This window comes from Mercenaria mercenaria, chromosome 6 (genome assembly GCF_021730395.1).
Source record: "Mercenaria mercenaria strain notata chromosome 6, MADL_Memer_1, whole genome shotgun sequence".
NCBI lineage: Eukaryota > Metazoa > Mollusca > Bivalvia > Venerida > Veneridae > Mercenaria > Mercenaria mercenaria.
This window is the reverse complement of record NC_069366.1, coordinates 63,639,209-63,662,962: the sequence shown is the minus strand read 5'-3', so window position 1 is coordinate 63,662,962 and position 23,754 is coordinate 63,639,209. Positions and strand designations below refer to the sequence as shown.

The 23,754-nt window shown below is 35.7% G+C and overlaps 1 protein-coding gene across 1 annotated transcript; it reads right to left on the bottom strand.

Moving 5' to 3' along the window:
- Window positions 1-3,855: 3,855 nt before the first annotated feature.
- Window positions 3,856-21,817, bottom strand: LOC123548595 (PRELI domain containing protein 3B-like). Its single transcript, XM_053546155.1, has 6 exons — window positions 21,657-21,817; window positions 20,678-20,846; window positions 17,938-18,024; window positions 14,916-14,986; window positions 13,161-13,263; window positions 3,856-8,350 (listed from the first exon to the last, which is right to left on the bottom strand). Exons 1-6 carry the CDS (start codon window positions 21,686-21,688, stop codon window positions 8,240-8,242), a joined length of 573 nt encoding a protein of 190 aa, XP_053402130.1. The 5' UTR covers window positions 21,689-21,817; the 3' UTR covers window positions 3,856-8,239.
- Between the last annotated feature and the right edge of the window lie 1,937 nt (window positions 21,818-23,754).

Below are 23,754 nucleotides of genomic sequence, written 5' to 3'. Positions count from 1 at the left end.
ATCGAACCCACAGCAGTGGGGACATTTAATTCGAATTCAGCGACTTTGCTCACAAAACGACTCAAGAAGGTTCTATTACTAAGGTAATTTGAAGTTCGCAACGTTAGCCCTCGGCCGTGGAGGGTCAGGTTTCATTCATATCAAATCAGTAGTTAAACAAGTTCTAAAAATGAACCTTACAACTACTCGCACAATGTTTGGGTGAACATTTTAGCCGAGTTTGGTATAATACGTACAATCGACATTGAGAATTACCTAAATAAGTGTCAGATATTTGGTAAAAAATAAGGAGAGCGCTATTATTTATTGTTACAGTTATTTTGCAAGTAGATGATATTTAAGCATTTTTTTATCCTCTGGTAACTTTCATAATATTCAAATGTTAATGATTCTTTAAACAATTTAATTTTCACAAGTGTGGACGAGCCGCTTTAAGGGCCATAACAACACCAAAACTCATTCTCTGTTCTTAATCTTAGTATTTCATCTCCCAAAAGTAAGCGGTTTAAACCCAGTAGTCTTTTAAGAAGTTAAAACGATTCAGAGAATCGGCACAAATTTACATACTATGCGTCTCTTACAAAATTTATAGGGAATTTAAGTAGTTATACCATAAGAGCAGGCTTGACTAACTTTCTAAACAGCCTAATGGATAAATAAAGAAGAGAAACGAATATATCTCCCCATACAGAGCAACATAAATACGAAAACCAAAACGAGGCTGCTGTTGAAACAAAGGGACGTTGATGGCCCTAAGCTGCTCACGGTAGGAGGCCATTGACTAGGTATTGCTTCTGACCTAGTTTGGTTTATATCCATGGCACAGTTTCATTAAAAGTGATTCAAAGTTGTTGTTTTTCCTTCCCTTTTATTTTGCCATGTATTTCTCAAAATGCGAAACCATTTTAACAAATTTGGGAGAGGCCCAATGAAGTATGCTATAATTTGAGTTTGTCCATCAGAAGAAGGTGTTTAAAAGTTTTTCTGGTTTTAAGTCTGCTGTGAATACCATAGACCAAGTTTGGTAATGACCCACGTGACCTACAGTGTATTATGAGATTTATTTTTGAAAAAAGAAGGGAAAAATGACGAAATGATGGCATTAAACTTCATGTGAAGAACGAATCAAAAATTAAGATAAAATTTAATTTAAAAAAACCTTGTGATAAATCAAATGTTGAACTTTGGTAATATTTTTGCACCTAAGGTTTCTTATTTTTAGTAATTTTGTTATTAAGTAAAATGTGTACATGCCCTTCTTATTTCTGTATAGAAAATCTGACCGCTATCGATTAGTGGCCGGAGGAATATTCTTCGGTATGACTTTTTCCCTAAAAGGTGTTAAGCGGAAATATTTCAACAAAAAAGGATTGAAAATTTTAACCTTACACAGGTTTTCAGAATAGGTGACTATGGGAAAATTCGCAGTTTCTTGAACAAATTGTGTTCTACACTGTAGCGTATAATATTTGTAGCTATAATATGGTGAAATAAAAAGGTCTGTGTGCTCATTTGTTAGATATTTTTTCATGCACTTTACATGCTGTTTTAGAGAGGTTTTTATTGGAATAATTTAACATGTCACTCGTTTTAATATCATATTTTATCTTAAGAATGATAGTAAAGTTGCGGTTTTAATAAATTTACTTACTGGTTGCCATTAGTTCATAAAACGATTTTTAAATCCAGGCTTTATTATACTTTATCCGTATAAAGTCACACTAGCCTAAATAATTTCCCTATATATTCCATATAAAATTGAAAATTTCCGAAGAGCTGCCTCACATAGCTAAACCCATTTCAGAGAACAAATCCTTACCTCATTTGAAAGCATTTTGATAAAACTGGCTTTAATAAAGAAAAAAAGAAAGGGTTATGGATCTTCTAGAGAGATTTCTCTTGTCATCTTTGCTTAGTGTAAAATCACATCTAAATCACACTGCTGTGACCTAGTAGTACTAATCCTAATAATGCTGTCTTTTCCTTTACCAAATATAATATGCTCTCGCCTTGTCAAAATACATCCGCAATGAAATTAAACCAAAAGAGCTAATTTAGACTTCTGTTGACCGAAGGTATTGACCACGGGCAATCATCCTATGAAATTTAATGCCTGTAGGCCAAAACGTTCTACAGTTATCGATCCTCTTTCTGTATCATGGTAGCTGTGAACTTGACCTTCTGACTCTAAAACGATAGAGATCATCTACCGACCACAAGAAATCATCCTAGAAGTTTGACGCCAAAATTTTCTTCAGGTATCGATCGGAAACCGTTTTCAGTCTCACGGTCACTGTGACCTTGACCTTTGATCCCTAAAATTTAAGGCCCTCTAATGACTAGACGCAAGCATCGTACGCAGTTTGACGTCTTTAGACCTTGGCGTTCTTCAATTATCAATCGCAAACAGACTGTCCGACTACTATAATTAAGCCTCTCCGTTGGGGGTATAAAATTAATGTTCAATAATAATTATCCTCTTTCACGCAACTAGACCAGATGGCTCCCATGCTGGTTCCTTAAGAATAGTCGGCTACAAATAGCGTAACGCCACTACTTCCGATTAATCAAACATGAAAAACTACTTTAAATGCGAATGACCACTTTTGTAGACAAACACTGTACAGTGATCAATCCAGTAGTGTTAAACATTCACAAAATCTGGTACAGATACTGTTGTATTTGAACAAACTTTGTACAGCAATATATAACAAACGTTTACCTAAACCTATGACGTAACTGACTCTGTGTTTTGTATTCAAGGCCGACTAAAGTAATACAAGAGGCACAAATGGGCCTAAATCGCTCCTGAAGAAAACATTATCCATCTGGCCATACTTCTAACTAGGTATAGTGACAACCATTTAAGCCGTTTATTAAAACAAAAGTTATATGGAGTTACAAAGTTTCTTTTTCTGTATTTTGCTGCCAAGCACCAAAATTGCATGAAGATCAGGCGAAATTATTCAAAGGTATTTCTATTTTAACTCTAATGGCCCCTAACAGAGCTGAAGTGCTTCCATTTGTACAAATTTGCAAAGGTCCATGACAGTACCTTCAGAGAAGATGCCAAGTAAAAATATTGACGCAGCACAACGATGGACGCCGGACTATCCACCATTACTAATAACTCACCCTGGACAATGATCAGGTGAGCTAACAAATGGACTTAAGCAATCTATTATATTTGTGAAGATCCATAAAGTGGTTCATAAGCAGTTGTTTTATAAAAGATTTTGCTACTTTTTTTTGGTGTAGCAGCCTCGTAAAAAGGGTCTAAGGTGGACTTTTTAAACTAACTTGAGAGAGGTATATTTCAAGATTCCACAGCCTAAGTTCGACGTTATTTTGATGTGGTTTCAGAGATGTTGATGCAGGGCAGTGGATGTAGAACTATTTACCTGAATAAATGATAGCTTACCCTGAACAAAACTGAAATTAGTTAAGGGAGGAATTGTCCCCAAATCCCCATTCATCTCACAGTGAAAGGGATATTTACTGTGTGACTACAGCGCACAGTAATAGTATGGAAGATGGGCAAACTGAAATGTCAAAGTAGGCGAGGAAAACAATATGCACGACATATAAACTCAACATTTGACATTGGATATATTGCCTACTTGACATTTAATCTCAGCGTATGATCCTAACCTTCAATTGACGAGACTGAAAGTTGTGTTCAGCTCCTCATTTTACATGAAATGGCATTAGAAATACTTTAAAGGAAGTAAAAAGATCTGATCACATCCGGTATCAGCCAACCTTGCAATGTGAAAGTTGCACCCCCACAACATAATGAGACTTGCACATTTCAAAAGCATCTCAATTTTTAGATGATGAATAAGAAAGACGCAATTTAAAGAAAAATAATTTATTTCATATGAATATGTGCAACATGATTTACTGTGACAGATAAATTGCATCAGTTGCTTCAACAAAAATCAAGACAAAAGAAACAAACAAATGAATTGTTTTGTTCAGATTGTGACACTCGACTATTTTTCTCATACAGTGAAATATGGTTTGTACTGTCACAATTCCGATTTAAGGAAAGCCCGTAAAACTTGTAATCACTATGAAATGACTGTAATATCACTAAAGTCCTTCAAAAATACGAGTTTGACCTAAGCATTGTTCATTTCCTAGCTGGTAGATTTAAGACAATAAGTTAAACATGCACAGTTTTTAAATTTCAACTGTTTTTTTATTCATTCATTCACCTGTTTTAATGACATCTGGGCCAAAGAATGTGCACGTAATTTTATTTAGTCCAAAATCATTTGTATGTCAATCAATAAGAAAAGACAGATCTTACATTAATTGAAGAAGTACAAGATAATTTATCATGAAACCAGATTTATAGGTTATAAAGTTAAAAGGAGAATTGCAGGTCCGTTAATTCAGATTCAATACGGTTCTTATAGCAGCATATATGACAAATGTCCCTTCTAGTTTAGAGATTTTCATTGCTGGAAAATTAACAGAAACAAGCAGCTAACACCTGACAGCGTTTTGGGTTCTGTGTTTTCTGAATTAGATCATAATAAGTTAAAGTTCCAATACAATAAATAACCCCCAAATTAATAAGCACTATTGAAGGAAAAAGGGGAAAATGGACGGGCAGAAAATGAATTAATAAGTTTCAAGGTCCTAGGTGAAAAATTTGTGCAGATATTGAGCGGAAACAATTTTCAATGTTCAGGTCTTTGTGACCTTGACCTTTGACACAATGACCCTGAAATCAATAGGGGTCATGTACACATCAAGACTAACATACCTATGAAGTTTCAAGGTCCAAGGTGAAAATACTTGTCCAGATATTGAGTGGTTAAAATATTCAGATCCCTCTGACCTTGACCTTTGACCCAGTGATCCCGAAATCAATAAGTAATGTGCGCATCAAGTCCAACATACCTATGAAGTTACAAGGTCATAGGTGAAATATTTGTCCAGATATTGAGTGGAAACCATTTCCAATATTCAGATCCCTCTGACCTTGACCTTTGACCCAGTGATCCCGAAATCAATAAGTCATGTGCGCATCAAGTCCAACATACCTGTGAAGTTTCAAGGTCCTAGATGGAATACTTGTCCAGATATTGAGTGAACAAAGAAGTCTGAACGACAGCTAAATCCCCCGCCACTGCTATGGATAGTGAAAGCGTAAACCTTTGACCTTTAGCTGTGACCTTAACCTTGAACTGACATGGCTGACTCATGAACTGTGCACAACGTCTTGATGAGATGATCATTTAACCAAAGTTTCATAAAATTCCTTCAAGGGGTTTAGGAGATACAGAGCTCAAACCTTTTACCTTGAGTTGTGACCTTGACCTTGAGTTGACATGGCTGACTCTTGAGTTCTTGATGAGGTGATCATTTGACCCAAGTTTGATGAAAATCCTTCAAGGGGTTTTGGAGATACAGAGTGGACACAAAATGGAAGGCTCAAACCTTTGACCCTAAGTAATGACCTTGACCTTGAGCCGGCATGGCTGACTTGTAAGTTCTGCACATCATTTTGATGAGGTGATCATTTGACCCAAGTTTTATAAAATTCCTTAAGGGATACAGGGTTGACACAAAATGGAAGGCTCAGACCTTTGACCTTGAGTTGTGACCTTGACCTTGAGCCAGCACGGCTGACTCATAATTTCTGCACATCGCATTGATGAGGTGATCATTTGACCCAAGTTTCAAATGAATCTAAGGGAATTAGGAGATACAGAGCAGACACAAAATGGAAGGCCCAAACCTTTGACCTAGAGTTGTGACCTTGACCTTGAGCCAGCATGGCTGACTCATGAGTTCTGCACATTGCCTTGACAAGGTGATCATTTGACTTGTTTTATAAAATTCCTTGAAGGTGTTTAGGAGATAATGAGCGGACACAAAATGGAAGGCTCAAACCTTTGACCTTGAGTTGTGACCTTGACCTTGAGCGGACAAGGCTGACTCATGGGTTGCACATCGTCTTGATGAGGTGATCATTTGACCCAAGTTTTATAAAATTCCTTCAAGGGGTTTAGGAGATATAGAGCGGACACAAAATGGAAGGATCAAACCTTTGACCTTGAGTTGTGACCTTGACCTTGAGTTGACAAGGCTGACTCATGGGTTCTGCACATTGTCTTGATGAGGTGATCATTTGACCCAAGTTTCATGAAAATCCTTCAAGGGGTTTAGGAAATATGCAGCGGACACGAAAGTGTTACGGACAGACGGATGGACGGAGACCATTCCTATAACCCCCCACCACTTGTGGCGGGGGTTTAACAAATAGGTTACCATGAGACTTATTATTTTCATCCATCCGCCCGCCTGCCAAACCTAATCTGCAAGCCGGATTATTCTTCGAAAGCCAGGCCAAAGAGCACTTTCTATTGTTAAAAAAAATGTATTTCTTTATAACTGACTTTGTCTTTAAAGTGTAAACTGAACTAAACAAAAATCAAGCAAAAACGTACAAACATACAATGTACACATGAACAAAAAATATCTTAAATATAACTTGTGGCAATGTGATCTACATTAAACGAAATTACACAGAAAATAGTTTACTGTTGTCTACTGGATTTCATCAAACAATAATTTCTAAATTTATATATCCAGATCAGTCTTTGCTTTAATCTTATTTCAGTACAGCAACTGAATAATCTATTATTGTTTGTCTTGTGTATTTGTCCAGCCCTTAATTCATCGGCATTTAAAATCAGAATCTAGTCAGTAAATATTTTACTTTCCATGGCTTTGTACCATTCATGCCACTAAATATATATTAAAAACATGTCTCATTACAAACTATGTCAGCTTAACAAAGTTTATGTCTAAATTTGAGACTTAAAAATATTTATGAATACAGACACTAGTTTAGCGCAAGGTCTAAACAAGAGTTACTGTCTATTCAATAAACAAGTGGTCTAATGCCGAGGTATTAAGAACAATTTTAGAACACTACAATACAAATTCTAATATCTTAACTTCTTGAAAATGACCAGTACCCTGAAAAGCCATTACAGGTTATTTGGATAAAATATTTTTTTGGAAAAGACTAATGCAGTCAAAATCAAAGACTTTATACAATAAGAGGTGCCAAATGAGAGAATTGTTATGCACATCTCTACTGTGCATGAAACAGTTAACAACTGTGTTATTCCCTTTAGGACATGTTTTATAATGTATATATTCACCTGACCAAACAAACCTCTCTAGAAATGTGAACAATTTGGTACATACCGGTTTATCTGGTACCTCTCTTGTTGGGAAGTTACCACACACATTACATTAACCTTAACAAGCACAGACTATTTTCATGTTGTCTATATAAAGTTTTCATTCTAAAAACCTCTGAAATAAAGTTTAACCATTCAAGTTTGTTGTTAAAATAACAAAATTAAATTAAATGAACATAGCAACAGCAAGCAGATAGAAGAGGGAAGATTTACTATGGCAACAATAAAGAATTTTTTTGAAAATCGATAATAATGAATACACAACTCGTGTATAAACTAAAATGATTAAAATGGAAATTTCACAATAAAGTAAAAACATTAAAACATATCACAGTCATAATATGGTTGTGTTTTCAGCAATCTGTTCAATTAAACACCTGTGTCTAAAGCCCCCATGCGTATATTGTCAAGCAATTAAATACCTGAGACTAAAGCTCTGTTAAATGTGGTAATACAGCTGTGCAAAGGTTGTTTAAAAAAATTTGTTTCAGTCTTTTGTGTGCAGATCTATAATTTTAACACTGTTTCAATTTTTCAAAATAGTGTAGACTTGAAAAATGCCAAGTCAGACTTTTTAAAAATCTCAGCTCTGCTCCAAAATAATGTTTTTTGGTGTTTTTTCAAATTGTTGTTACAAACACATTGCAAATGAATGACATGAATTTATGGTTTGTATTGGTTAGTAAGGCACTAATAAAATACATGTTAGAAAATGCATAAAATGTTAATCTCTATACTTGAGCATCTATGAAACATCAATATTATATGAAATGTCAACACTCAAAGTAAATTAAGTCTTCAATTAGCCTTAACTTTTTCTTAAAGATGCAAATCTAAAGAGTATTCAAAGTTAATGTAAACACCCAGTGTTTATAGAGCGTTGTTATGGCTCTGGCAGAGACAGCAGTTGTAGACCGCTCCATAGAATCAGATCTTGGTCAATCTCTTGCAGATTGCAGATGATTGGAGCATGATTTATAATTGGAAGATCCTAGATTCTTTTGTCATCATATATCGAAATTTAGGTTTATAGATTCCATGGCATGTTTAGCTTCTTTTTGCAGCTCTACTGTTTCCAGTTTTATTGTGTTTATAACATGGTCCATGGCTTCTCTCCCCTGAAAAGTGAATAAAACCTGTTTAATTAACAGAAGTTATACAGCAGTATTTCAGTTATACAACAGTGGTGATTTAAAACAAGCTTTTGGATTCTGTACCAGTGCTGGCTTGTTATCAACAAGTAAATGGCAACTTCTCCTTGCAACCTAGAGGTATGTAGGACAAATTACTTCAGAAATTAAACAAAGATACTCTGTCAAATTGTGCTCTACTCACTGGGACCAAACTATTCTTAGTATTGTAATTTACCAACTAAGATTCAAGTAAATCTTTCTTTCAGACACGTTTGACTGGCAGGGGACTAATAATGTTACCTAAGAAGTTTGGCTAAATTCTAACCACATGTTGCTTAAAGATACGAAATATATATCAGAATTGTACAACAGTATACTTATGTTGAACAATCAAAGGGCAATAACTGGGTGAAGAATCATCTGATGGGAACATGAAGACAATATTGCGCATCTCCTCTTAATAGTGGAGCTTCCTTCGAAGTCTGGTTAAATTTTAACCATTGGTGGATGACAAGAATTGTACTTTAGTATATACTAATTATAAATTATAAATATATCAAAATGTTGAAAAATCGAAGGGCAATAATTCTTTCAAAAATTCTCCACCAGAACATGGGTAGTATGCACACCTCCTCTTGATAGTAAAGCATCCAATAAAGCGGTTGCCCAGAAATACTGTGGACAAGAACTGGGGATGGATGGAGGTTGAAGTGGTGACTGTATAAATGCTTTCCCTTCGGGGAGCATAATAAATGAATAAATTAAAATAAAGTGCACAGCATGAACTAAAGTCAGAAAAAATCATCAGACATGAAAGTCTGCAAATATGCTCATGTCCACATTCTGCAGATCATGCTTTACCTCAAATCACTCTTATGGCTATGCCTTTTTTTCTAGAAATTTGAGCTATTTGTGTGAAATCACATTGAAACTAGAGATGCTTTTGAGAAAAGCACATGTCTCCCACAATTGCCCAATGACAAATGACTACAGTCGACATCGTACTTGCGACCACCTCTATTAAGCGATTTTTGTATTAAACGACCGGTCAAAATCCCTCCCGAATGTTTTCAGTACATAAATTCATTCCATTAAACGACTTTTTTGTTAAACGACTAGCGACCACATTAATGTAGTCCCGACAGGTAAAATATTTGACAAAAGTATCTATTAAGCGACCGGTTACCAAAATTCTACCGGACATTTCTTCATCTGTATAATTAGCGAGTACATTTTTCACGAGACTGAATGCAATTAACCTTTGTATCAGTCGAACTGACAAACAATCTAGCCATAATTTTCACGTTTTATGGACTTGGAAAAGTGTTCACAATGTTAAAACAGAATTTGAAACCATTAACAGTTAAAACTAGAAAATGCTTTTGTAAAAAAGCGCATGTCTCCCCCAATGCAAAGTCCTATAGGCAAGAAGTCAATAGCGGTCAGGAGCGAAAGTCAAAGAGACACTGATGGTTGGCTGCAATAGGGATCATCTACTTGGCATGTCCAGTCAACCCGCTAAATTTCAACACTCGTGGCCTAGTGGTTCTCAAGTCACTGTTCAGGCTCCTGTGACCTTGACCTTTGATCAAGTGACCTCAAAATAAAAAGGGGTCATCTACTCTGCATGTCCAATCATCCTATTAAGTTTCAACATTGTAGGTCAAGTGGTTCTCAAGTTATTTCAAAAAAATGATTTTACATGAACAGGCCACTGTGACCTTGACCTTTGATAGACTGACCCCAAAATCAATAGGGGTCATCTACTCTGCATGTTCAATCATCCTATGAAGTTTCAACATTCTGGGTCAAGTGGTTCTCAAGTTATTGATCGGAACTAGTTATCAATGTTCAGGCCCCTGTGACCTTGACCTTTAACGGAGTGACCCCAAAAACAATAAGGGTCACCGTATTTTGGTGCGTATAGGTCGCACTTTTTCTAACCATTTTGCTGCCTGAAAAAGTTCCTGCGACCTATACGACAGTTCATTGCCAGCAGTTTTTTTTTTCGGGCCAATTTTCTGACCGTAGCTCTCGCAAAATTACGTGCATCTGTTACGAACGAACAAAATGGATAAAAAAATATCAATATCGGCGGCTTTTCAACCAATAGCGATAACTTTCAATTAAATATATCGTAAATAACCCATACAGACTATTAAAATTACGAATGACTTTAATTCAAAGATGTTTTTGCAGTCTGAATTACGTTTGTTCCTACTTTCGTTTTAGTGGACGCCATTGACATGTACACCGGGTTGGATAAAATCCGGACAGATCCGTCCTCCATTCCAAACATTGTTTATACTAATTCTTAGCGTATTAAAAAACTTGAAAGATAATTTTTTACTTTTGATTTTTAGATAAAAGAAAAAATCCAAAAAGAGATATTTTGTTAATCTTTTTACTCAGAATCAAAAGAACGCGGTAAATTACATGACACGGAAAGGTGTTATAATTGCTGTGCAAACAATTCACACTTAAACTTGCATGATAACAGAATGTAAACGCAAACCGTCTGCTGCCAATTAGTGTCAAAAAGCCGCTTTTCTTTGATGTAGTCTGTTACCGATACTACTGTTGGTACGAAACGGTTGGGAACGAAAATACACTGTCCGATTTCCACCAATCAGGTTCTGATAATAATTCAGTCCGCGGCATCAATATGGCCGCCGCCATAACTTTTGTGCCCGTAAATATTAAATATTGCTGGGGGAAAAATCCGAAATTTAACTGCAACTAATACGCTAGAAGTTAAATTTTCCGACCATTTCCAGAGCAAAAATTAGATGCGAACTATACATTACCGCGACCTATACACACCAAAATACGTGACCTTGACCTTTAACGGAGTGACCCCAAAAACAATAAGGGTCATTTACTCTGCATGAACAATCATCATATGAAGTTTCAACATTCTGGGTCGAGAGGTTCTCAAGTTATTGATCGGAAATGGTTTTCCATGTTCAGGCCCCTGTGGGCTTGACCTTTAACAGAGTGACCCTAAAATCGTTAGGGTTCATCTACTCTGCATGACCAATCATCCTATGAAGTTTCATCATTCTGGGTCAAGTGGTTCTCAAGTAACTGACCGGAAATGGTTTTCAATGTTCGGGCCCCTGTGACCTTGACCTTTCACAGAGTGACTCCAAAATCGTTAGGGGTCATCTACTCTTTATGACCAATCATCCTATTAAGTTTCAACATTCTGGGTCAAGTGGTTCTCAAGTTACTGACCGGAAACGGTTTTCAATGTTCAGGCCCCTGTGACCTTGACCTTTAATGGAGTGACCCCAAAATCGATAGGGGTCATCTACTTTGCATGCACAATCATCCTATGAAGTTTCAACATTCTGGGTCAAGTGGTTCTCTAGTTATTGATCGGAAATGGTTTTCCATGTTCAGGTCCCTGTGACCTTGACCTTTGATGGAGTGACCCCAAAATAAATAGGGGTCATCTACTCTTCATGACCAATCATCCTATAAAGTTTCAACAGTCTGGGTCAAGTGGTTCTCTGGTTATTGATCGGAAATGGTTTTCAATGTTCAGGCCCCTGTGACCTTGACCTTTGACGGAGTGACCCCAAAATCAATATGGGTCATCTACTCTTCATGGCCAATCATCATATGAAGTTTCAACATTCTGGGTCAAGTGGTTCTCTAGTTATTGATCGGAAATGGTTTTTAATGTTCAGGCCCCTGTGACCTTGACCTTTGACGGAGTGACCCCAAAATCAATAGGGGTCATCTACTCTTCATGGCCAATCATCCTATGAAGTTTCAACATTCTGGGTCAAGTGGTTCTCTAGTTATTGATCGGAAATGGTTTTTAATGTTCAGGCCCCTGTGACCTTGACCTTTGACGGAGTGACCCCAAAAAAAATAGGGGTCGTCTACTCAAGCAGCCCTACAACCCTATGAAGTTTGAAGGTTCTAGGTCAAATGGTTCTCCAGTTATTGCTCGGAAATGAAGTGTGACGTACGGACGGACGGAAGGACGGATGGACGGACGGACGGACGGACAGGGCAAAAACAATATGTCTCCTGGGGAGACATAATAACTTTTCTTTTCATCTGACTGAAATTCATAAAGAGACCATTCCATTAAGAGACCACTTCTTAGCAGTCCCTTGGGTGGTCTCTTAATACAATGTCGACTGTAGTTTCTCTGGATGGTCTAGACGAATGGATCCAATCAGTAATTCAAGGGCCATAATTCAAAAGTGCCTAAGCGGATTTAGCTAGTTATCAAACTTGGCCGAGGTCTTATGGTCAAACACATTTTGTTCAAGTTTGGTAAAGATCCGATGAGAAATGTTCGACTTAAGAGTGCAGACAAGCTTTGTGACAGTGCTGCCCAATGAAAAATGACTAGTTTCTCTGGATGGTCTAGATGAATGGATCCAATCAGTAATTCAAGGGCCATAATTCAAAACTGCCTAAGCGGATTTGGCTAGTTATCGAACTTGGCCGAGGTCTTATGGTCAAACACATTTTGTTCAAGTTTGGTGAAGATCCGATGAGAAATGTTCGACTTAGAGTGCGGACAAGCTTTGTGACAGACAGACACTAAGACTGGAGTAAATCAATATGTCTCCCACACCACTGTGTGGTGGGAGACATAACTACTAGCCAAGTTTCTAACAATATTTGAAAGAACATTCCTGTTTAATTTGGCTGGATGGTTTCAAAAATACTGTGAGAAAAAAAGTGTGGACAAGTTACAGACATACACATGGACAGAGAATGATCACAATAGCTTTGCTACCGTATTCAAATTTTCACATGTACTCACCTTAGAAGCATTCTTTGATATATGATCACAGACAAAAGATTCAATGTAGCTGCCTAGTGGGACACCTTTAACGTTGATAACAGCTTCTTGCTTCAAACATGTCCTGAAATAGTCAGTTCAAACATGCCCTTAACAGGAGCTCTGCCAAGCGGGGCAATATATGCCCTAAGAGTCATATCAGAGGATGGGAGCAAAATTTAAAGAACTTGACTGTTGAAATAATCAGTTCAAACATGTTCTGATATGGTATGTTCAAACATGTCCTGATGTGGTCAGTTCAAACATGCCCTGATATGGTCAGTCCAAACATGTCCTAATATTTAAGAAATAATTTATAGCAAAAGAGTGCTTTAACACTATTTATGCATGATGGGTGGTAATATGTCGGGCGTAATAATTTCACGAGGGCACAGCCCTCGTAAAATTATTTGAACAACGTATCACCACCCAAGTGTATAAATAGTGTTAAAACACATTTGTGCTATAAATTATTTCGATTCTAATATGCCCTTAATCTAAAGCAGTAGATAAAATATAGAAGTGCTCTTCCTTGGTTGCAACGAAAACTTTGACGTTCACCGCATGTTAATGTGACGTCATTCTAGCGTAAGAGTGTTTTAACAGAGGCAAACATATTAGAATGTTAATTCAAACATGGCCTAGAATAGTCAGTTCAAACATGTCCAGATATGGTCAGTTCAAACATGTCCTAATATTGGTAATTCAAACATGGCCTGGAATAGTCAGTTCAAACACGTTTTGAAATAATCAGTTCAAACATGTCCTTATATGGTCACTTCAAACATGTCCTAATATAGTCAATTCAAGAATGGCCTGGAATAGTCCGTTCAAACATGTTTTGAAGAAGTTAGTTCAAACATGTCCTGAATTAGTCAGTTCAAACATCTTTTAAATAATCAGTTCAAACATGTCCTGAAATGGTCAGTTCAAACATGTCCTGAAATAGTCAGTTCAAATATGTTTTGAAATAATCAGTTCAAACATGGCCTGAAATAGTCAGTTCAAACATGCCCTGAAATGGTCAGTTCAAACATGTCCAGGAATACGCAGGATCAAACGACTTACAGTGACAATTTTAATAACTTTTAATAAGAGTACATTTACATTTTTAACAAAGTCATCATACAGGAAAAAACATAAAGAATTCTTAGATTGATAGCCAAAGTGTTCCTTAATTACTAAACAGATATCATTTTCAGTCTTAAGGTCTCTGTGACCTTGACCTTTGACCAACTGATATCAAAAACTACAAAGCATTCTTTTGTAACTGAGCAAAAACCATCTTCAATTTTAAGCAACTGTGACCTTTACTTTTGACCTACTGACCTCCCGACCCACCCCCACCCCCCAAAAACAAAATAAAACAATTGCAGTCATCTACTGAGCACAGGTCTGCTATCATCCTATAAGTTTGAGCAGTGTGACACCAAGCATTCTCTGCTTATTAGTAAGAAAAAGAATGATTTACCTACTGACATACAGACCAGCCAACCATTAGCAAACAATAAACTTCTTCCAAGCTGGCATAATAAATATCATTTAAATTTGATAGTCTAGAAACAATATTTTCACGGCTTAAATACCACAAAATTCCAGATTGTTTCATCTTGTTTCATATTTTTATCCCGACTGAGCTTTGTGAAAAGCACTCCTATTGATCAAGTTACAAAATGGTGCTCATAAACAACCAATCAGCATAGGTGTTTTAAATATTTAATAATAAAGGAAACTTACTTGTTTTTATCTTCAGGATGTGGAGAGTAAACAAGTTTCTCATCTATGGTTATTTTACTGCAAAATGTCAACTAAAAAGAAAAGAGAAAGGTTCGAGAATTTGGAAATGGAATTTTTACATAATTAGCTGATTAAAGTTGCATTACATTATATATAAACAGGGTTATTATAACAGTAGCTTGTTCTAAAGAAATCCCATTATGACAAATCATACAGAAAATAAAGGCCCTCTGGAGACAACAAACTTTATTTGACAAGGTGACCTAATTTTTCAGCTAACATAACCAAGATTTAAACTTGATTTCATGAAGATAAACATTTGACAGAACTTCAAGAAGTTGAAAAAATAGCCACATAATGACCTAGTTTTTGACCTCTTATAAAAGTTTTCAACTTCACCTACATTTCATAACTAGATGCCCATGTGCAACATGTCGAGCTCGCCTTTTGACCCGTAACTGTAACCTTGACCTTTGAGATAGGAACCTGGGGTTTGCACAGGACACTCTGTCTCAATGATGTTAACATTCATGCCAATTATAAACAAGATTGCTCCATGCATGTCAAAGTTATGGTCTGGACAAACAGATCCTGACAGATGGACGCACACACGCTTGGATCCACATACACCAAACTGCCATTGTGACAACTAAGTTGAGCTCACTGCCAGCGGGTCTTACAAAAACCAACATTCTGACATTATTTTCAGGTAGAAGACTTACTGACTTAGTTTTTGACTTTATATACTTCTCAAATTCTAAACAGGAAAACATTATGACTTAGTTTCATCAAGCATGACATATAATTGCAAGCAACTGAGGAATTGCTGACAACAAGTTAACATAAGATTGTCATAGGGCAGTCAAATTAGTTCATCATGAGCATTTTGCACTCAAAAATATATATTCCAGATCAGCTATATTATATCATTTTATTTAATGAATAGAAAGTCAAACTATAAATAGAAAACATCCAGCCGGTTTCGCCATTCTAATCAATCTCCTGTTCTTTCTATAAGAACAATAAATAGATATAGAGCTGATTTGGTACACTCATCAAGCATGTTTTTGCCATTTTACGTATTCGCATTTTTTGACAGATCTGTACCAGCCCAAACCCGTTCTCCTCAAGTAACTGTTAACTTCTCTACATGAATCAGAGGAGGATGATGAATGATTTCAGAGACAGAATGTCTTCGATAAAAAACGACATGGTGAACATATGCTTAAGCATAGATTGAACTGACAACTCTGCAATCTGCTGGTCTTCACTCTTTCAATTAAGCTAAGTGGGCAGGCATTTCATATTTAAATCAATTCGAGATAAATAATAACAGGGCTGGACACTAACACTGGTCCGCTGGTCCGAGGCCAGTGAAAAGCAACAAGGACCAGTGAAATATTTGGAGGACCAGTAACTGTTTCATTTAAAATTTTAGTGGAAACTGCTCTTCGGACCAGTGGCCCAAAATGGTTAGTGTCTAGCCCTGAATAAAACCTCTTTCAGAAATATTAATGCTCTTACTGACATGCAGTAACACTACTACCGGTATTACATTTTTTTTTCTGTACAAAGTCATGAATACATTTTTAATTGTTTATAAGACTACACAATTTCAAGATTGTCATGTTTGTCCGAAGTCGCTCCAGGGGTTTTCCCATCCTTTTATAGCAGACCCTACATGTATATACAGACATCTTTCCCTAAAAATTCTTTAAAATCACACATTTTTCCAGTTAACGAAGTTAAAGACCATTAAGATGTTTTCCAGATATGGAAATTTTTACACTTGCGACAAAATAGGTCTGACAGCAGAACTGGCCATGACCTTGGGATGAAACTGTCAGAAGTTTTGGAAATGAAAATTTGGATATTTCAAAAATAATTGCATTGTATTTGGTTTCTTTGTAAATGGGTACACGTTCTCCTATGAAAGGCATTTAATAAATGTGGATTAAAGGCAAACTACATATTTATACGCATTTTGTCTTCTTGTTTACAAAATACCACGTGCTTATTATGTTTACACAATTTGGTGATGTCAGAACTCTTGCGTGAACTAGCAGCGCATGTAAATGACAAAGGCATGAATATATAAGAAGGCACGAAGATATAGGAATTGAGGATACAATCTATTTTGAATTTTTGATTTAAATTTCAGTTTTTTAAACATAACATGAGCTAGAGCTGCTTTTGAGAAAAGCGCATGTCTACCACAATTATTTAATCATCTGAATAGTAAGTTTGTCTTATATACTGTTTACTCACAGAAAATATACCTTTGATAATTTTTGAATAAGTTTTTGAGTAAGCATATATGGAGTAAGCTGTCTATCAGCAAGTTTTGGTGTAAGCGGTCAATCAGTAATTCAAGGGTCATAATTCTAGTGTGCCTGGGCCGATTAGGCTAATTATCAAACTTGGCCAAGGACTTATTGGCAAACACATTTTGTTCAAGTTTGGTGAAGATCGGATGAGAAATGTTCGACTTAAAGAGTGCAGACAAGATTTGTTTCAGATGATTTATTTATTTTATTTTGTTGGGTTTAACGTCGCACCGACACAATTTTAGGTCATATGGCGACTTTCCAGCTTTAATGGTGGAGGAAGACCCCAGGTGCCCCTCCATACATAATATCATCACGAGCGGGCACCTGGGTAGAACCACCGACCTTCCGTAAGCCAGCTGGATGGCTTCCTCACGTGAAGAATTCTACGCCTCAAATGAGGTTTCGAACCCACATCGATGAGGGGCAAATGGTTTGAAGTCAACGACTCTAACCACTTGACCACGGAGGCCCCACTGTTTCAGATGAATGGACACACAAAGACAGACAGGAGTAAATCAATATGTCTTCAACCACACAGAGGTGTGGGAGACATAATTAAGCAAAAACAGATAATCATGTATTAAACAAAATGTATACAATAGTGACTTTGACAGTGACCAAAATAACAATATAAGAAAATGAAAAGAAAATACAAGGGAAATATTGAAATCACTATAAAAGTTACAACATACATTGCGGGTTTTTAATTCCATGGTTTTGTTCCTGGGATCAACTGCGGAATGTTCACTAGCATGCCCTACTCCATCAGACCCTATAATCTGTGATAAGAAAATAAAATATACAGAAATAACTTTAAATGTCAAAATTAAGATACTGTACAGTAAAAAGAGGGCCAAAATGGCCATTATACTCTCACCTCAGTAAAACAAAACTTCCACAGCAATGTATGACAACACATTTCTCTGAAAGCAAAGCATTAAGCTCAGGCCAGTCAGGGTCTATCATCTATCATTCAAACAGACAAATAGCATGTAACCAGTCATCAAGAATTGCTCGACTGTAATACACTATAATATTTTAATTTTGATATTTCCAGTTTCCTGGCTTTCAAGAAGCTAACCAGATAAGCAAGAAAATGCATAAAATTTAGTATATGGAGATTTCTCCATAATTTGACCTAATTGACTAGTTTATGACTACAGATGATCTAATTTCAAAACTGCAACAGATTTTATCAAGACTTTCAGACCATTTTTCATGTGGTTCAGTCAAAATAAAAAGTTTCTATAGTGTTAACAAGGTTTTTCTATGGCTAAGTTTTGATCCCAATGACCAAATTCTGAACATTTAGATTTCATAAAGAGAAATGCTGCAACCAAGTTTCAAGTATATAAAATAGGAAAATATGTCCTTCCCAGTGTTGGTAAGTTTTTTCTATGATTTGATAGTCAACAAAAGTGACCTAGTTTCTAAACCCAAAAAGATATTCTGACTAAATCTCATAATGAACTATCAAGAAATGACGATGAAGCTTGCTAATGGCAATATAGAATAAAGTGATTTACTGTAATTTATTAAAGAGCTTCAACTTCGGCGTTTTGTTGCTGTGATCCAAATATAGTTATGTTTGATCTTGTGGACATACTGTTCATTCTTTTACAAAGACAGCCCAATAAATGAACTCCCTAATGCCTTACCAATATGAAAATCTAACTAATTCTAGGGGCAATAACTCGACAATCTTATTCTTACCAAGTATCAAACCATATCAAGATCATTTTACTATAAATTTTGTTTAAGTATCATGAATATTGCTCAAGAAATAGGGTCTTCAATATTTTAACAATAAAACTGTTGACAGACAAATGAGTACGGTAGAAGAGTGATCACTACTACCAACCCTCAAGAGCATTGAGCTCATGCAGGACAAATGGTAAGTATAGGCAAGAGAAAATGTAAATGAAAAAAACAAAAAACATTTATAGTGCAATTTATGAAAATTCAACATGCACAAAGTTAAGCTCAAAGCAGACTGATCAGTTTATGCAATTCTTACTGACTAATAAATATCAATGCCAAAGTTCTTTCAAGATTTCCCATCGTTGATGGTTAGAGCCTTTTTATTCTTCTTAAGTAATATGCTTCCAAATGAACATTAAAGAACAGGTAGGAACTGATATTAGATTCAAGAACTACAAAACAGTATTATTAAAATAAATATTTTATTCTTGCATGCCAGACAGGATTTTTCCCATGTTTCTGGCAGTGCTAGAAACTTGTCTTACACCTCTGTGATCTCAGGCTTTAACTTGAAGTTTCGGATGACTCACATGCTCATTTCTTCTATTCTTTGAAGAATACAGTCAGTATGCAAGAAAAAGAATCCTGTCACTGGTTGAAAGCATGGATGGAAATATCTGGCTCTCAGCTAACAGTAAACTGTTGAACAGTAAGACTCTGTAGAGCAATGTTACCACCTAAACATTTACCTTTGAAACCAGAAATTTCAATCTAAACCTTCAACCAGTGAAAGATTCTTATCATATACATGTATGTATATGACATAAGGTACTCTAACCAACAGCTAAATGTTCATTTTTTTAGATTTAAGTAGAGACAAATGTTTAGAACTGAGAGATTTCTACACATAACTATTATTAACATAAGAGTTGTTTTAATAATTTTATAGATATAAATTTCTTACACCTCACTTAAACACTTGTAGTTTCTTTCTATTGTTAATATTAATGAAATCAGTCTTTCAATTTAAAATTGAAATAAATGTGGATGCACGCATCTTATAAAACAATAAATCTTTCAATGTTTTTTGAATCACACACATTATAGTAACTCGAGTTTAACTGATCAGTCTCCTAGCAAAGAAAAACATATATGGCTCACTTTACACGATTTACTCACATTGCGAGATTTGATACGCATGTAGCAAGCACTAGGATCAACAAGTGATACCTCACTGGCAAATACAAGGCCAGTTGTACCTAAAATCTGCAAATTTCAACAGTTTCTTTAAAAGTATCTTTATGTGACCTTAACCGTAATACTATCAAATTATGATTTCATAAATGTACACAATTTTTGAGAAATATTCCTATTTTCTTAAAATGATTCTAAGCAAATTAAGAAACATTTCTATATGGACAGATTATGACATCTGTCCTGCTGTCACTGTGATCAGGCTGGAAAAGATCTTAATCCTCACGTCCAGTATTTCGGGAGCAGGGAGTTCAGGAGTTGCATTAGTTTTTTTGTGCTTAAGGATTAATACAATTGTTTAAATTTTCCTTTTTTTTTTGTAGGTATTTCTTTAATCATTTACAACTTTTTTAAAGTAATAACTTAAGGCTTTTCTATGGACAATCCAGCACATGCCAGGATTTGAATCAACCCATTACGTAAGATTAGGAAGAATTAAAACCATATGTGTTCAAGTGCTTTCCATGATTAAATTACCTTGGTTGCCCAGTCTGGAATACCCCATCTTGTACTCAGCAACCGATGACTTCTCAATACACCTTTGCTATCAATTTGTCTGTCTACCACATCAATACCTTCCACGGCTTGATTAAATTTGTTTGGGTATTTTCTCCATTGAGCTCTTACTACTAGTTCCCAAGGATTTCTGAAAAAAAGATACCATTTTGCTCTTTCTGCTGAGATTAAAAAAGAAACATCAGTAAGTAAGTAACGACCTTATTTATAGTGGATGACATATTTGGCAGAGCCAATTTACAATATGGTCCACTGTATAAATATGTACAAGTACAATAAACATGATTGTAAACAATAATGAGAGAATCAGTAACTTCTGTGAAGAGACAAATCATCCTATCTGATGAGAATGTGATAATCTATCTATCTATCTATTTTTTGTTTTACTGCCCAGTGATAGTCGGAAATCGACGGTTGGGTGAAAGATGTAGATGTAGATCTATATAATAATGACATCTTCTCTCTATAGTGTTACAGACATGGTGTGCATGTCGACTTGTTAGTTTTCTAAAAGACTGATCAATGCAACATCAGCAAAACGAAGTGTGATTAGAAACGAACAAGCATAATGAACAACATTTTCTTCAAATAGTGTTTTTCCAGAACCTTTCTTTTGGGTCTCTCCACAGTTTAAGTAAATTATTGATCTTCTGTCAAAGTTACATCAGATTGGAGTGTAGGTCACTATCTATAACGTTTTGTATAAACAGTCTGCAGCGAAATATCGATCTGTCTTCTAAGAAAATGCTGTTGTAAAAGACTTAAAATGACACGTCACCTTCACAATAAGGGTACACTTTATGTAACAGAATACCATTGCTGTGGAAATTTGGTGTCACGTTGTAAACCGTGTGACATCCAACAGTCATGTTTGAAGACGTTTTTTCTCAAATCACTGACGTACATTATAAATTTTAATTCATATTCGAAATGTACTTACTCAAATATATGTTCTGAACTCCAAATTTTCATGGTTTTACAGAATGATCTCTCAGGTTTTGGTGAAAAACTTGTCTACTTCCCGGTTACCCTGTCACGTTCGCGACGACCTTAGGTAAAAAGGAAGTGCCTTTTAACAACGTCTACTGTGTGCAGTGGCGTTCAAAAGGATCCAAAAAACAAATTGTTCTGTTGTTTATTTTCTTTCAAGAAATCTAGCTAATAACATTCAGTTAGATAAAAATCGACTAAGCGTATCTTAAAGTGTCTAAATTATTGTGATTTAACGAGAGAAATGGCTGATTCTCTTAATTTTGTGTAATTTTGTCTTACGCAACAATTTAAGGACTACTTTTATATCTGGTACCATATCTCTACCGCCGTCATTTGAACGAAGGAACCAGTTTAATGTAACCGCCTTTCTGATTGGTTCGTTCCTTTGGTCACAGTCTACTAATTGTTTTATTTGTGCGTGCGTGTGTGTGTGTGTGTGTGTGGGGGGGGGGGGGGGGGGAATAATAAATGCCTCCGCTACTGTTTTTCTAGGCTGAACACCACTAAATCCAGCTGTTCTTTATTTCATATAAAATCTACTCACTTCATAACGGTTTTTCGACATTTTCTAGCATATCAGATTTTCAGAGACTTATATTCCCATAAAGAACTATATCGCTACTTTAGAAAAACAAAAACAAAAGGGGGTGTTAACTTTTATATAAGAAAACTACAGTTCGTTAAATACAACCCGCTGAATTTACTACTTTTCGCTTCTTTCAATTTCTCTTTTCGTGACATTAAATTCTTACGCCGCCATTTTTATCTAGCATGCGATAGAACATGCCGATTTCAGTAGAATGCAAAGTGATACATACTGAAACGCGGTAGGGTAAAAGTAAGCACGTTGCTGCCGAGAAAATGCACTAGGAAAGGAAAAAAGATTAGTACTATTTATATTTGGACTACTTGTGACTAGACCTGCGGAGGCTTACATTCTATTTGGTAGTGATCAGCCTATAAATGTATAAAATAAGACTAACAATTTATACAGTGCTAAAGTGCTTTAGAGTAATTTTGGCCCAAACCCATTTGTATATATGACATATTTGATGTATGTGATTGTTGTTTGTGTTTCTGTATATATTTACAATAAAATATGATTAAACTAAACTAAGAGTAAGCGGATAGATTGACCATTATTGCATTTAGACACAGATTATTTTACAAATTTCCTTCTCATTCTTGACAGGCAAAGTGACATATATGTTACAAATATTTGCTTATTGTATTATTTTGCACATGTCATCGCTATCCGTTAAATCAGTATACGTATGCAAAATATACATTAGTGAATGAAAAGTTTTTGATAGAAATTTAATATGTCGAACGTTTCTGAAAAGAGTACACATTAATATGAAATTAGGCTCTGCTTATCTAACGGGAAAACCTGCTCATACGGATTCTTTCTTCTTTCTGCATATATTTTTATTTTATATATCTTCAGTTTTGACAGTACTAAGCCTGACAAATTTGCTCTTGTTATGAAAATTATGAACAAAGGCAAATGTTTTAAAATGTTTGGTTTAAATGAACGAGAGCTAATAATTCTTCAAACGTGTCAAGAGACTGACGATGGAAAACAGTGTTCATGAGTTAAAGATAATAGTGATATTCGGGTGCTCAGAATCTAGTCCCAAAGTGTACTGGTATTTACATACAAGCTAATATTTAAAACTGTCCAGTATACCCGCTTTGGTACATACCTACACTCGGTGTTTTTCACCTCAACGATCATGTCTTTGCTGTAAATTTGTTTCTCTTATACAAATTTCTGAATCCGGGAATGCAAAGTTTCTTTTCAGTTCATGTGTTACAGATAGTTGTTTTTTTTTTAAAGTACACATTAATCCTGCGTAACATCATGCTCAACCTCATGACATCAGCGCATTGGGATGATGTTGGTGCAACATCAAGTCAGACGTGACATTATTCATGCTTCATAGCAAACTTAGAATTTTCTTTTAAAACTTATCTTTTTGAAGAGAAAATGGACATCACAATTAATAGGAATCCGATATGAAATTAGCCTATTAGGTGTTGTC